We start from the raw sequence: 16,127 nt of genomic DNA on the forward strand, positions 1-16,127 counted from the left end.
ATTTGTATTGTTTCAACACGTGTCAACGGAGAAAGTCTTCAAAGCAAAAAAATTTTTAAAATATAATACAATTCTTCTCTCTGCCATCTGCCAAGAGAGCCCTCGCTTCTGCATTTCCTACCACATGGAAAAGCCTTCTTGGACCAGCATCTTAATTCTCCATCTATTTTCATATCTTGTTTAAGAACTTTTTTGCCCACTACTATATATATTAATTTCTCTATTCTAATATTTACTATTACTAAAATTTTCTTCTGGGATACACTTTGAATGAAAGACCCTACACCAACTGAAAGAGCATTGCTCTGTGTTTTATTTTATGCACATGGAACTTCAAAGTTCTGTTCACTTTTAAAACAAATACAAAATTGGTTAATTTGTATATGGTACATTAGGACAGGAGCCAAGCCAAAAGGTAAATTTATGCTTAGAATCTGCAGTTGACTGTCCATAAGCCTGATTTAAATTATTTTAATGCAGATTGAAATGGCTCACTCTGTTCAAGAATGGCAGATCATGATTTAGTACTATTACAATGGCATCACAATTATCAACTAAAGAAAGATTGGTCCTTGGTTTACACAAACTGTATTTAGTGTGTGGGGGTACAGATCTGTACATTGATCAACTGCCAAAACATCAAATGTAAAAGAACAATAAATATTTACTTCTCAAGTCCATCAGCTATCTGTAAAAACATCTTACCTTATTTAGCCATTCTGCCCTTTCTGTATCTGGAAAATGAACCTAAGGAGAAAGGAAAAGAAAAAAAAAAAGCAATTACTACAATCACACTTAATTAATGAAAATACAATGTAAAAATGACAAGTTGATATGGTACTATAAGGATCAATAAATTTAATATCTGGAATTGGTACAAAGAACCAATAATTATCCAGGATCCAAGATTCATAATAAGAATGTATAAATGTGGTTAAATAGTTGAAGGTAATGTCGATTTAAAAATTGTAAACCAGGTAAATACACACTTATGTATACTCCACAGTACAGGTGTGTAGGAAGTATTTTTTAGCACAGTGTAAATGATAGTGAGAGACCAATAAATACAACAGTCAAGTCCACAGCGAGATTAGTCAATCCAACATACCTCTGTTTTAAGGACAGTGTACAAGGGTAAATTCTCTTTTGGGTATTTTGTGAGAAACACCAGAATACTATCTGATGATTCTGAAAAATGACTTGTCTGGTGGTTATTAAGACCTCAAAAACTTAAGTGAGAAAGAATGAGGTATGTCATAGGGAGCAAGAACAATCGTACACAAATCTCAATTTCTACTTTTGAAAAAGAATTAAACTACTATGGATGTTAAATACATGCCAGTCATGCTCTGCACTACTTCCATGAAACAAAGATGGACTGATTTTTTTTAATTTAAGTGATTTTGCAGGTATTTCAAGACATTTAAATAAGATTTTTATTTATATGTTGCTAGTTCTTTACCTTGTTCTCACTTTACAGTCTAAAATTGCCTCCACTCCCTGTTCCTCCCCCCAAGCTTAAGAGGTAGGGAGGCTTTGTCTGAGCCAGTAGGGGAAAGAAAAGCCTCTAAGGATTGACACACACACCCCACCACCACCCTCCTCATGGGCACTCTGCCCACTTGTGACCTGGAGGAGTTCTATGACTGATTGTTTGGCTTGAAGGGTAAAGCTGTCATGCACCAAAGGGAAGGATTTATAAACCCTTTCCCCTTCCCCCACTTCCAGATTCCCACGAACATTAGGGTGACCAGTAAGAATCCCCAGTGGGGACTGACTGGAAGTCACCCAAGAAGTGTAGCAGAGGCAGCAAGTGTAGCAGAGCACATGGGGACGCAGTGGCCCAGAGGTTGGGACACTTACGCACAGTCAGGCCCGAAGCTTTCCCCTCTTTGTGGCAATGACATGAACTCTGACTGGTTCTCCCTCCTTATGAGGTCCTATGGAAGGGTGTCTTGGTAGGTAGCTGTCATAAACAGATAGTTAAGGGTTAATGTCTCTTATACCTGTAAAGGGTTAACAAGCTCAGTGAATCTGGCTGACACCTGACCAAAGGACCAATCAGGGGACAAGATACTTTCAAATCTTGGTGGAGGGAAGTCTTTGTGCTTTTTGGGTTGTTCTTTGCTCTCTCTTGGAGTTAAGAGGGGCCAGACATGCAACCAGGTTTCTCCAATCTTTCTGAAACAGTCTATCATGTTCCAAATAGTAAGTACTAGATAGAAGGCGGATTAGTCTTTATGTTTGTTTTCTTTATTTGCAAGTGTGTATTTTGCTGGAAGGATATTTTTTCCTCTGTTTGCTCTACTTGTATCTTAGGCTAGGGGGGAGGGATTCCCTCTAGTCTATATAAGATGAAGACCCTGTAAACATTTTCCATCTTGGTTTTACAGAGATAGTTTTTTACTTTTTCTTCCTTTAATTAAAAGCTTTCTTTTTAAGAACCTGATTGATTTTTTCCTTGTGTAAAACTCAAGGGGATTGGGTCTGAACTCACCAGGGAGTGGTGGGGGGAGAGAAAGGGGGGGAAAGGTTAATTCCTCTCTGTTTTAGGATCCAAGGAGTTTGTATCAGTGTATCTCTCAGGGAAAGTCTGGGAGGGGGAAAAGAAGGGGGGGGAAGGTTAATTCCTCTTTGTTTTAGGATCCAAGGAGTTTGGATCAGTGTATCTCTCAGGGAAAGTCTGGGACGGGGAAGGAGGGGGAATGGTTTATTTCTCTCTGTTTTAAGACCCAAGGGATTTGAGCCTTGGGTTCCCCAGGGAAGGTTTTTGGGGGACAGAAAGTGTACCAAAACACTATATTTTTGGTTGGTGGCAGCGTTATCAGCTCTAAGCTAGGAATTAAGCTTAGAAGGGTACATGTAGGTCCCCACTTTCTGGACGCTAAAGTTCAAAGTGGGAATAATACCTTTACAGTAGCAATGTAGGATTAGGTACTATTTATTCTGCTATAAAGTGAAGTTCAGCACTGTGGGTTCAAATTCCACTAGGAAGTTTTTCAAAGCATGTCCTGAGTTTTTAAAAAGTTTGTAAGAAGCTACTGGGAGCCAGAAGAATGAGGAAACAAAATGATGGTGAGTGGGGATGCCAAACACACCACACATGCTGCAATTAAGTGGTGGCAAAAGAGATTGCTCTGATTGCCTCTCTTTTAACTGTTGTTATGTGAATGTTCATGTGTGGTTTTGATACAAAAAATTATGTAGCTCTGACATTTTTAAAGTTATAAATATTGACCCCGACATCAAAGTTTTGGGAATCCCTTTTCTCCAGAAAAAAAAAATTCTTTTTTTTAATGCATCACTGAAATTTGTCCAATATAATCATTACAGTTAGCAGATATGTACCCTGGAATTACAAACATAGGTAGATTTTTCTGCCTTTTTGTATAAAGATGTTTGTTCTTTAAGTAAATCTCTGAACTCCACTAGGCTTTCACTAAAAGGCTATGTGTTCAATACAGATTTCCTACTTAAAGAGTTTAAGTACATGGAAATTATTAATAATGAATATTTGTGTCCTCTGTACTAGACTATAATATTTTATTAATGTAGAATTCAATAGATGGGCAATCTAGGCTAACTTAGAAGCAGACAGCTGGGAAATCAAAACTTAACTGTCTCTACAAAGTATTTAGTAGCAAATTCAAAAATGAATATTCCAACAAAACAAAATAGTACATATGTGTATGTTTCATGTTTACATTGAATCAGAACCTATAATTAAACACAAAACTTTCATTCAATATTTGTCTCAAAACCTATGCTCCTTCAGAAGGGTTGAAAGGTATAAGAAAGAAAGAAAAAAAAAGGGGGAGGAAGATTTAGGAAGCGGGGGTTAAGTAATTGTTTTTTGCCTTCCTTCAAAGCATCTGCTACTGATCACTGCTGATGAAAGATATCAGATTACTGTAGATGGATAAGATAATGCATGTTGCTATTGTTTATCCTAAATTCCATTCCACTTTAAAGTTTGTAATATGCTGAACAATTCTCCTTTCTACATATCTGCTCTCAAATTCCTTCCATAAGTGCTGGAACCTGGAACTAGGGGTGCAGTGGGTGCTGCTGCACCCTCTGGCTTGAAGCGGTTTCCATCATATACAGGGTTTACAGTTTGGTTCAATTGCTCACAGCACTCCCACTATAAAAATTGTTCCAGCACCCCAGATTCCTTCCTTCATGCTTCTATTTGCCTGAGATACTATGTACTGCTGATGTAATCTACTTTTACAAATGTTTCCTCAAAACACAGTTATTCTGATGTCTATCAGTAATAAACCACTACACCAACTGTTTTATTTAATATCTAGGATTGGGGCACGGTGTGCGTGAATAACCACACTATTATGTGGCAAATCAGTTTTCTGTGTTTTGTGTTACTCGTACAATTTGTCCATTTAGACAAGATGTGTAATATATACTGGACAAAATTCTGTATTTTGCTGGCTCACACATTGCCTATTCAGATTCTGTAGCATTTAAGCTACATATAAAATTTTAAAAGTTTCTAGATCTCAAGGTTGCAGCCGTCACCTTTCAAATTGATACAATGCTATCTTACCGAGTCTGCAGACCCACTGACACAATGGTTCCAAGAATTCTCCCACTCCCTATTATTTTCACTGATGTGTTACCTCTAAAATCGGATGTTGACATTTTAAATGGAAGAATTAGCTACTTAAGTGCTGGTCAGTTCAGCAGATGGAATAAGGATGAGGGTTTTCATAGAACGGTGATTTGGGTCTTCTCCAAATACGGGAGAACAAAGTCAACGGGGAGTGGAAGGTAGAAAACTAAAAGTAGAAAGAAGATAGATAGGGAAGCAAAAGGAACAATTGGCAAACAAAAGTGTTCCTAAAGGTGAACCTAATTTTCCCAGTGAGTAATGCTTGATCTAATGGTAAGGCACTAACCAAATAAATAGGCTAGTCTTGACATTACATACATTTCATATTCCACCCTTGATCTTTATGGAAGCATCCAATTGACATCCATTATGGATTGAAAGGTGTATGTAATCCTAAATATATATCTTGTCCACAAACCATAATCCAAAATGGAATTTGGCCTGCTCTGACATCCAGAATTTGGAGCATAAGCTCCTTAATGCATGGACCATGCCACTTCTGTGTTTTGAACAATGCTAAGCACACAGCTGACATTCAATTAAATTTGAACTTGATATTGCATCTATTCTTTCCAGTCTCTCTTTGCATGCCTCTCCCGCACCCACTTTCCTCCTGCGCACGTGTCTTCTGGATAGCTTTAGATAGGTGGTACAGTTAAATAGGAGCGAGAAAAAGCCAAACACACAAGATTAAAGTAGTTTATAAATTCTCTCAAATTAAACTAAAATGTATCTATTAAGCCTTGCTTAACAGGGTACAGTTGTGTGTTCTGGCTCAGGTTAATACTTACTTGCCTTATATTCACATGACATACACCTTTGTATATGCCTTACAAAAAAGGGTCTTGTTTTTAATACTTGTACTAACCGTATATAATGTATGGAACTATATAATCCTTTAGATGTCTCTTTACTAATCATAACAAGAACTAAAAGTTAAGCATAAAGAAGTATGTAATTTAATTCCATACCTGCACCCTTCAAGTTCCTGATCTATCTTTATTATTCTACCCTTAAGTCCTCAAAACATAAAGAATACACTTTGGGTCAAGCAGAGCAACATATGGCATACATATGGCACCTCTTCTGAATCAACATTTTTTTCATTTTCCCCTATCCCCAGAGTATGAAGGCTATTAACTCTGGAGGGGTCCCAGCCCAAGCTGGGCAAGAGTTGAAGCTACAGTTGCATTTTAGATGCTCTACAACTCTGTTTTGGAAGGTCTACACTTCTACATCACACTTTGACCATGTTTACCCTACAAATTTTGGTCAATGGTGCCTATATCACTTGTGCAGGTGCACACTTGGCTCCTTGCATTAGCATTGTAAGTACTCATCAGGAGTGCTTATGCTGATGCACAGTGCAATGCACCTTGGATACATAACCCAGTGTGCAACTCGCCATCATCTGGAACACTGTATTTGGGGAAATTTTAGCAAAGCATGGTGGGGCAAAATGAATATGCAAGGGAGACTTGGAGACCTGGGAGACTTGGAGCACCATGCAACTTTCCCCATCCCATAATACCACATATGTCCCATAATTTTTGCACCATTTGAAAAAATCCCACAAAACCACACAGCACTTCCTGCTGTCTGCCATCTCTGACAGAAGCATGGAGCCTGCATTGCTCTGCACTATTTTCATGAGCATTGCAAACACAGCATTATTTGCAGAGCCGTAGGAAGAACCACAGCAGCAAGGTACATGACAATTTCATGGAGGACAGACTGCTGTGGGACACAGCAAAAACCAGTTAAAGGTTATTGATGGCACTTATGGAGCATCTGCAGATGACGCAGTGCCATTTCTGGGCCTGAAAAACAAACAGTAATTGAGACATGGACAAACTACGGCCTGCGGGCCACATCTGGCCTGCAGGACTGTCCTGCCCAGCCCCTGAGCTCCCAGCTGGGGAGCCTAGTCCCCAGCCCCTCCCTTGCTATCCCCCCTCCCCCGCAGCCACGCCGCCGCTTGGGCCATGCTCTGGCCTGCCACTCCCACTGGGCAGTGTTGGGAGTGCAGCTGGCTCCGGCCGCATGTTGTGGCTGCAAGCGCCTATTGCTGGTAACGGGGCGGGGGGGTTGGGTGAGGGAGTTGGGGGTTCTGGGGAACAGTCAGGGAGGAGAGGGTGGTTGGATGGGGCGGAGGTTCTGGGGAGGGCGGTCAGGGCATGGGGAACAGGGAGGGTTGGGAGTGAGAGTCCTGGGGGGCCTGTCAGGGGGCGGGGATGTGGATAGGGATCTGGAGAGCAGTCAGGGGACAGGGAGAAGGGGGATTGGATAGGGGGCGGGGGTCCCAGGAGAGGGCGGTCAGGGGACAAGAGCAGGGGGGTTGGATGGTTGGGAGTTCTGAGGGGGCAGTCAGGGGACGGGGAGTGGGAGGGGGCAGGACCAGGCTTCTTTGGGGAGGCACAGCCTTCCCTACCCGGTCCTCCATGCAGTTGCCCTCGGGCCAAAAAGTTTGCCCACCCCTGCACTAACTAACTGATTAGGATTGCATTGTAAATTGCAAGTTTGGGATAACAAGCAGTGGCTGCAGAACTTTCAGATGCAAAAGCCCACATTCCTGGATCTGTGTGCTAAGCTCACCGCAACCCTCCAGCACAGAGACTTCAGAATGAGATCTGCACTAACTGCTGAGAAATGACTGACGATTGCACAGTGGGAGTTTGTAGCGCTGGATTACTACTGTCAATGGGAAATCATTCTGGAATTGGAAACTCCACAGTGCAGGCTGTTGTTTTGCAGCTGTGCGGGGCCATTAATTGTCTTCTACTACACAGGACTGTGACCATTGGTAATGTGCAGGACACAATGGATGGATTTGCAGCTATGGGGTTTCCAAAAAGCAGTGGGGTGACAGATGGCACACATGTTCCAGGTTTGACACCAGCCCACCCTGTCACAGAGTACATCAACAGAAAAACTACTTTTTTACGGTTATGCAAGCTTTGGTAGATCAATGACAGCTGGTCAGGGAAGGTGCATGACGCTCACATCTAAGAGTACGGGACCGTTCAGAAAGCTGCAAGCAGAGACATTCTTTCCCAACCAGTGGATTACCAGTGGTGATGTTGAAATGCCAATAGTAATCCTGTGGAGCCACGCCTATCCCTTGCTCATGAAGCCATACACTAGGCACCTCAACAGCACGAAGGAAAGATTCAACTACTGAGGCCTTGGCTACACCTGCGCTTTACAGCGCTGCAACTTTCTTGCTCAGGGGTGTGAAAAAAAACACCCCCCTGAGCGCTGCAAGATACAGCGCTGTAAAGCGCCAGTGTAAACAGTGCCACAGCGGTGGGAGCGCAGCTCCCAGCGCTGTAAGCTAATCCCCATGAGGAGGTGGAGTACGTGCAGCGCTGGGAGAACTCTCTCCCAGCACTGGTGCTGCGACCACACTCACACTTCAAAGCGCTCCCGCAGCTGCGCTTTGAAGTTTCGCGTGTAACCAAGCCCTGAGTCAGCAGCTGTGGAAAGACAGTTGAATACGCTTTTGGTAGACTGAAGCAGCGCTGGTGTGGTTTACTCACAAGATTGGATCTCAGTGAGAAAAAGATCTCAATAGTTACAGCTGCCTGTTTAATCTTGCACAATACTTTTGAGGAAAAGTTGCCTCAAGTGTCAATGCGGAGTGGCTGTTGGCTAACTTCCAACAACCAGACACAAGGGCTATTAGAAGAGCTCTATGTGGAGCTATGCAGCCGAGGGAGGCCTTGAAAGAGTGTAGATACATGCATAGCTAGGTCAACTCAAGGCAACTTACTGTGACCTAACTTTGTAGTATAGCCCTGGCTTTTATTTTTAGTTACTTTGGGGCTAAATGGCCCTGAAGCACCATTGTTCATAAACTGGTAAATAAAGCCTTTTTTTGCTTGAGGCCCTTTAAACATGAATCAGGTGGGCAGAGGTAATTTTAACTTGATAAAGCAGTGCTGTGACCAGTAAGGCGGCTTACCTATTTTCAGTGATTATTTTCACACAGTGACCCTTATATTGGCTATACAGAATTCCCTGTTCCATTCCACAGCCTGTATCTTTACAATACACACTAGCTCAACTTAAGACTAAGACTTCCTTTCTGCACTGACACCAGCTTCTTGGACCTAGACTCTGGGTCTGGCAGCTTTGACAACACAGCATCCACAAAGCAATTCCACTGATGTTCTGTGCTGAGAGAGAGGGCAGCCGGTATTGGAGGCCTGCAGTTAACTCCTATTCAAAGCCTGCCTAGTCAGGCTTTGTGGATGGAGAAAGGGGATATTAGGGACTTTTAAATACAGAAACAGGAAATGTTTTTCACAATACCATTTTTTTTAATTGAACTTTTCATGCAAGTTTGATAAGTACAGTCACATTTGCCACTTGGAGATGTTTTTAATTATTAAAAAGACAACAAAGAATAATCCATGTAGAAATACTGTGGCAAATATTACCAGCACCCTAAAAACAGTGTTGAACACTAAATCAAATTCAATGTTAATAGTTTCAAGAATGTTTTATTCATGTTAAGATGTTTCTTTTCAAAATGCTTGGAGTTACATAGTTCTGCACTTTTTAAAATATACACAAGTCCACATTATCATACAGATACTTGTGCTTATCCCTGAATAACTGTTGACTGTATTTTTCATTTTCAATGTGCTCTGCACCCTAAGCTGCCAGTTCCTGCCAAGTCCTGAATTTAGGATGAACTATTTTTTCTGCCATGACCAATTAAAAACTTCAAGCCCCAAAAAAAGGAATGCAACTCCCTGCCGCATATTCCCTGTTAGCATGTCAAAGCTCACTTCACTATCACCCACAATTAGTAACCACCAGCATGTGGCTACTGGAGGTGGCAAACAACTAAGAATAATGGTATGTCAAAAAGGTAGTACATCAGAGAGAGGAACATATCTCCTCTCCTTTAACAATGGAGGTTTCACAAATCTGTACACGTGTCACTAAAAGAAAGCACAAGGCAAAGAAGCTTTGCAAGCAGTGAGGTGTAGCATTCCCCTGGAAACAGTTCTGCGTAACTCAGAGCAAGGGAGACATCTCAGATAAACTGCTTGATTTAAAACATGAGCTGCAATGCGGTGACTGGTTGCCTGCTGATGCTCTATGTCATAAAAAACACCTGGCGCCTTATCTTTCTACCTTTGTCATCAGCCTTATTTAAAGCTGTGTATTAGCCAAAACATGTAACATTACATAATTCTCCTACTTTGGAAAACCCAATTATATTTTCCAAGTAGTGCAGACACAAGTATGGTTCTCAGCTACCAGGTCTATTCCGTAAAATCGAAACTACTGTAAGCCAAATATTTTTCAGTGATCTACATAACATTGTTGCTTATCACATCAAAGTAATGAATGCATTACAAAAAGGCTACTAACATCATGGTACCATTTAACAATATTACTACAGTTAATCGAAGGACTTCTTTAAAATCAGGATAATAAAGGGTTACAATTATGAAGCATATTCTCTTCTAGAACTTGAAAGATTTGAGAAACTAGTCTATAAATTAATGTCGTTAAAGGCTAGACTGGTACACCAGCAGAATCTGAAAACACTTTTCTCTCTAGAAAAGCAAGAAACTGTTTTCTACACAGGGTACTCACAGTTAAGTAAAACTAGTTGTTAGCTGATCTCATGTGATGATGAGATCTGCCTACTAATGACGATAAATATTTTCTAAGTGGACCAAAACTTGAAAGGTTAGTATAGATTTCTTCAGGAATTAGTGAACAAAATCAATATGCACTGATGCTGAATTGTGTTAAAACTCCTATTGCGAAAATGCAAAAATTGAAGTTAGTTTCTTCCATTTATGCAGTTCATTTACTTTATGCTCAAAATGAAAGAAAAGAAATGAAACTAGATGGATACATTTCATCTTTTGGTTCTCATCCACCAACAAAATACAATTGAATTTAGAATCACAACACTGCAAGGAACCGTTCTTAAACAGATTTTCAGTTCAGTTCACAAAAGTCATTCCCTTCGTATTAGATTTTGCATATCTTCCATCCTAACCCATCCTGCTTTGTCTGAAAAACCTACATTTTGAGATGAAACTAAGTGTTCCTTTAAACTATAACTGCCAGGCTAATTTGTTACAGTTTGCTTTAGCCGAGGCAGCTTTCATTGTAAACTAATTAGGGGAAATTGAAAGGAAAATAATCCTAGTATGAATACAGAGCTGGAAGCACAGTAAGTGGAGTTTAAATACCAATGTACCAACTAGTTACTGTAGAGCTAGCCAAAGCGAGAAGGAACGCTTTGGATTACAAGCGAAAATTCACAAGAGATTTATTGTTGCCAACGGTGAAAATAAGGTGGTATGGGCCAGCATAGTGGCCACTGGTACCCAGCTGACTATAAAGCGCTGCCATGGCAGCACTTTAATGTCATTGCCCCTTCCCCCTCCTTCTCTCCCAGGAGGCGACAAAAGGAGCAGATGCCCCAGGAACAGCAATTTAGAAGGGCCTGGGGCTCCAAAGCGGCTGCCCCTTCTGCAGCAGCAGCCGGAGCCCCAGACAGTGCGGACCAGGTAGTGCGGATTGGCTAGCTGGGGGGATGCTGACCCCCCAGCACCACCCCTTCTTCCCGAGGCTCCGCCCTTTCTGGGGGGGATCAGGGGGTCAGAGCCGGCACCTGTACCAGTAAGAGTTCAATTTTACTTTCACCCCTGCCTGCTGCCAATACTAAAACAGTATACTAGAGTGACAGGGTGAAATACTTTTATATAATAATTAGGGCTCAAAAAAAGTTTATTAGAAAATGTTTAAAAATAAACGATACAGAGAGTTTGAAAAGTCAGTTATTGATCATCGGGGGTAGCATGCAGAGTATAGTGGGATGCTAGTAGTTTGGTATTGAACGGCACATAGCATATACAGTCTGCCATGTTCCCAATGCGGGGTGTACGGTGGGTGAGATCAAGATACAGTCAGGAAGCAGTGGGGGTACATCGCTCATACATACAGGTTACAGACAGTCATGAGTAAAGATAAGCGGGCTGGGTAATGGGGATAGGATGACCTTCACATGGTGGAGTTCGGTTCGGTGGGTTCAGGGCTCAGGGGATAAAGTCCACAAGTTTCCTCCCCCTCGTGGGTTCACAGAGTCACACCGGCTCACACTCGGAATTGGCGGTGGCCGGTGATGTGCTCTGTGTAAATGTCTCTAGACCATCGAATAGTGTCCGAGACCATTAGGCGTCTCATGAGCCGCACGTAGCGACGGCCCACCCCACAGGTGCGAAGTACACATTCATTACAGGGGTCCCAGGCACCCAGGGCCCCAACGATCAGAGCGTCAGTGTAGACCTCGTAGCCTTTTGTCCGCAGGGCGTCCGCCAAGGGAGTGTATTTCTCAAGTTTGCGGGCTCGGGCTTCATGGAAAGCCGAGGTCCTGTTCTCGAACGGGATCGTCACATCGACGAGGATGATCTTTTTCCGGTCCTTGTCCGTGATGACGATGTCCGGGCACAGTGGGCTGTCGGTGTCGGGGATGGTGCGGTTGACAGCGATCTCTCCCAGGTGCGAGGCGATGGCCTTCACTAGGCGGTCCTGGACGGCGTTGTGGCGCAGCTGCCAGGCTCTGGCATGTGGCCTGCAGCTGCACAGGACGTGGGGCAGGGTCTCCATGGCCTACCCACACTTCCTGCAGCGCTTGTCCGGGTTCCCACTGCGGATGGCTCCATTGAGCGGGATGCAGTTCAGTATGAAGCGCCAGTCGGCGAATCGGGTGAAGCTGCCCACAGGGAGGAAGTGGTTGCTGGAGTCCCACTTGCTGGTGACCTCGAAGGCCTTGCCCTGGTCTGGTTTTTTCTTCAGGGTGTCCACATAGAGCGCGTGGACGGCAGCCTTCAGGGACTTCTCCAGCAAGCCTCTAGCTCCGGGGCTGACGATGGTGTTGCCCTCTGTCTCGATCCGCGGTACCAGGACTCCCAGCTCCCGCCGTTCCTCGCTCCACACCCAGCGGCAGTCCAGTCGCTTTCCCAGTCGGCGCGTGGCGTTGCGGGCGCGGGTCCACAGCGAGGCCATGTCGCCCCTGTCCCAGGCGAATTCGCCGTCCACGGAGCCGCTCAGGAAGGTGGCTACATTTTGGTCGGAAGGAGCTCTGCCTATTCGCTTCGCGGTGGCGGCGCGCAGGGTGGTCATTGCCACGTTCTTTACCATGGCGTCCGGGCACGTCAGGAGGCAGAAGGCGTGCGTGACGACCGCGATGTTGCAGAGGTCTCTACTACAAGGAAAATTATCCATACTGGCACCTGCTGGTAAAGTTAACAATCAACTAATTTTTCCATTACCACTTGGTTAATCTCACTCTGCTTCTGTCTAGCCTCTTTTCTTGTGCATGGAATTGTCTGCACAGTAGTCTTAAACATGTCATGTTGTTAGCCTCTGCACAGTCATATCCATACTGGGTATAAAACCCTGTGTGTGTTGTCAGGAAGGGAAATAGACTAGCTAAGAACCCTTGAGATAGCTTTACTGGGTGCAACCATAATTGTCTTGTCCTGGCATTCATCAAAGGCATTAAAGAAACCCAGTACTGGCCACTTACATTGACTTTAGCAGCCCCAAAATCAGATTTAAGTCCAATACAGTTTAGAATAATACAACAATAGAGTTAAGATACTGGAAAATGTCTAGTCAACCTATTATACTAAACTAGCTCACAGGAAGCAATGTAAATTGCTCACAAAAGGAACTAGTCCATTGTTATTCCTTCAGCATAGAAGCCACTCTACTAAGCAACCCATGTTTTCCGTGGCCTCTGGAATAGTACCAAGGTATCAACAAATGATGTCCCATTTTTAAAAGTTTGCAGCCTTTAGTCACATCAAAAGCACCTTTCAGACACTATCCAGGGAATTAACCACTGTGCTCTCAACAACAGGTCCTACTACTTCTTTTGGTTTTCCCACAATAAATGAACATCTATACATTCTGAGTACAAGCCTGAAGTTCAGTATGAGAAGACAAAAGATTTTTAAAAACACATTTACCATAATAAGCAAGAGCTCCCTGTCTTGTGTTCACAGCAAAAAAAATAAGTCAGAAATGCAAGATTTATACATGGATATTAGAAGAATTTGGAAAAAAAGATGTATTTCATGAACAATAGTCAAGAAGCAGCATTTCATTTATTCCATAATTAAAGCATATAGTGAATGCTGGGATAGTATTTGAGTATAAGTTACCCCTAGCTTATCAATTACATATAGGTAGTGAGAACTCAGGAACACAGTTCAGGATTTCTGGTTCCAATTAAAAATGAGATGAGGTTTACACTTGAAACTATAACTGTCAAAAGGGGCAGAGTGGGTCAACCTCAAGTAGCAGCACATAATGAAACCAAAAAACTAAAGCCATTTTCAGAATTTTGATACTGTGCATAAACAGACCTTTGATGCAAGGGAAGAGACTTTTCTGGCCACATTTTTGAGCAGCTTACATAGTCACATATGGCTCTTGAAAACAATCAAGTGTATTGTGTGCACACCAACATCATAAATGTGAACAAATCCAGTCCATAACATGCAAGAAAGTTCAAAGAACACCTCTATAAGTATTAAATTTAAAGAGACTCTGACACTTCATAAACATATTCTACTGGAGAGGAGAAAGTGCTTTAGTACAACGTTCTTATATTCTATTCCTTTGTTTCCAAAAAAACCAGATGTGTTCCTGTGTGTTCCTTAAGAGTTCAGAATCCTCTGACATAATTGTCTTAACAGCAACTATGTTACATCACAGAGGATCTAGCTAGGTATTTAGATAATGTCAAATCACTGTGACAGCATATGTCACAATGCTTGGAAAAGAAATAAACAAGAGCACATGAACTTCGAAGGAAAAAGATTATTGTTATCCAATGACTAGACATATGCCTCTTTATTCTGTGTGGAACAGAGCTTTCATCTTTGATGGTCTCTTGCTGCAGTCTTAGCTTCTTCCCATGTTATTTTGATAGATTTCAATTCTGTTTCCATTATGCATTTCCACGCTATCCTTAGTTTATCTAGTCACCTCTGGCTCTTCGGGTTCCAATTCAACACTTGTTTTATTATGTTATTTAGATCTTTCCTTACGTATTTCCTAGCCATCTCCATTTTCGTTCAATACTTTCCTGTCCTATCAGTTTCTGTTTTGTTCTCTTCCAGAGTTTTCTGGCCATCTCATAATATTCAGGATTTGTTTAAGGCAGCTGTTTATGAAAACTTGGAGATGAGATAGTAAGGCCTTAAGTCTCCAAGTTTCAGCACCATGTAGTAAGACCAAATATTTAATCATTGTAAAGTCTTAAGTTTAGTTTGGAGGGAATGATTTCTGTTTCTTCAGAATGGCACCACACTTATGAAAGCATGTCTGGTTTTCATTATTTTGGCTTTAATGTCTTCATCTGTTCTATGTGTTGTACTTATAATATTGCCAAGATATGTGAATTATTGAACCTCTTCTATGTCAGGCCCAGAAAGTGTTATTGGGGTTTCTTGTTTTGCATTGATTATCACGGTTTTAGTTTTGCTTGTGTTGATTTTCAACCCTAATAACTGTGCACAGGCCTGGAGATCATTTGTTTTGGCTTGCATGTCTCTATGGGTATGTCATACCAAGTTGAGGTCATCTTCAAACTTCTATATGAAAGTCCACTGCATGACCCTTGTATGAAAGCCTTTGATACAACAGATAGAACAGTTTTATTGAAGTTGCTATGCCACTATAGAATCACTCAGAAATTTGTGATCATTCTGAGCTTCAATAAAAAATGTGAAATGCTAAGGAACATATAACAGTGAATTGACTAAGCCATTTAATGTTAATACTGGCCTCAGATATGTGTTATGTCTACCATTATCTTTTTACTGGTAGTGGACCACATAATGAGAAACACCACAGAACAACGAAGGGGCATACAATGAACTGTTACCCAATTGTCCTTAATAATTAGAAACAGAAGACACATGATATAAAATAATTATGCCTAAATAGAATTTTTCTCATGAAGCATTAGAGACATTAAATAAAACTGTACACAAGGTTTTTATTAGAGCTGGGTGGAAATCAGAACCTGCAATTTAATTTTTTTTTCCCCACTTGAAAAAAAGGAACCAAAACAAAAAATACTGAAATTTCCAGCAAAACAGAATTCCAGAAAAACTGAGTTTGGGGATTATCAAAATGTTATGTCCTGATTTCAACTTTTCTGTATTATGTTGTATCACATAAAATTGAAACAAAAAGTTATTTCAAAATGGAAAATCAAAGGTTGAAATACTCCTTTTTTAAAATGAAATTTAATCAAAAACCCATTTCCATAAAATGTTTATTTTTCAACAAACCAGCATTTTCCGATGTAAAAACATTCCATCAGATTTCCATCAGCTCTGCTTTTTATGAAGAGTCTACACAAAAACATTATCAGGTAAGAAAGAAAATAGAATTGCCCCGGAAAATAGTAAGATTGAAAATAAATAAAAGTAAAATG

At 41.6% G+C, this 16,127-nt stretch overlaps 1 protein-coding gene across 3 annotated transcripts in view; it reads right to left on the bottom strand.

The window, feature by feature from the left end:
• The window catches only part of ESYT2 (extended synaptotagmin 2), a 145,086-nt gene that overhangs the window by 96,968 nt on the left and 31,991 nt on the right, over positions 1-16,127 (bottom strand). For all 3 annotated transcript variants that reach the window (XM_050942231.1, XM_050942232.1, XM_050942234.1), the window contains exon 2: positions 706-747. In XM_050942231.1, coding sequence (XP_050798188.1) covers positions 706-747 — 42 coding nt within the window. The remainder of the gene's footprint in view (positions 1-705; positions 748-16,127) is intronic.

This window comes from Gopherus flavomarginatus, chromosome 2, assembly GCF_025201925.1.
Source record: "Gopherus flavomarginatus isolate rGopFla2 chromosome 2, rGopFla2.mat.asm, whole genome shotgun sequence".
In the NCBI taxonomy this organism is placed as follows: Eukaryota; Metazoa; Chordata; order Testudines; family Testudinidae; genus Gopherus; species Gopherus flavomarginatus.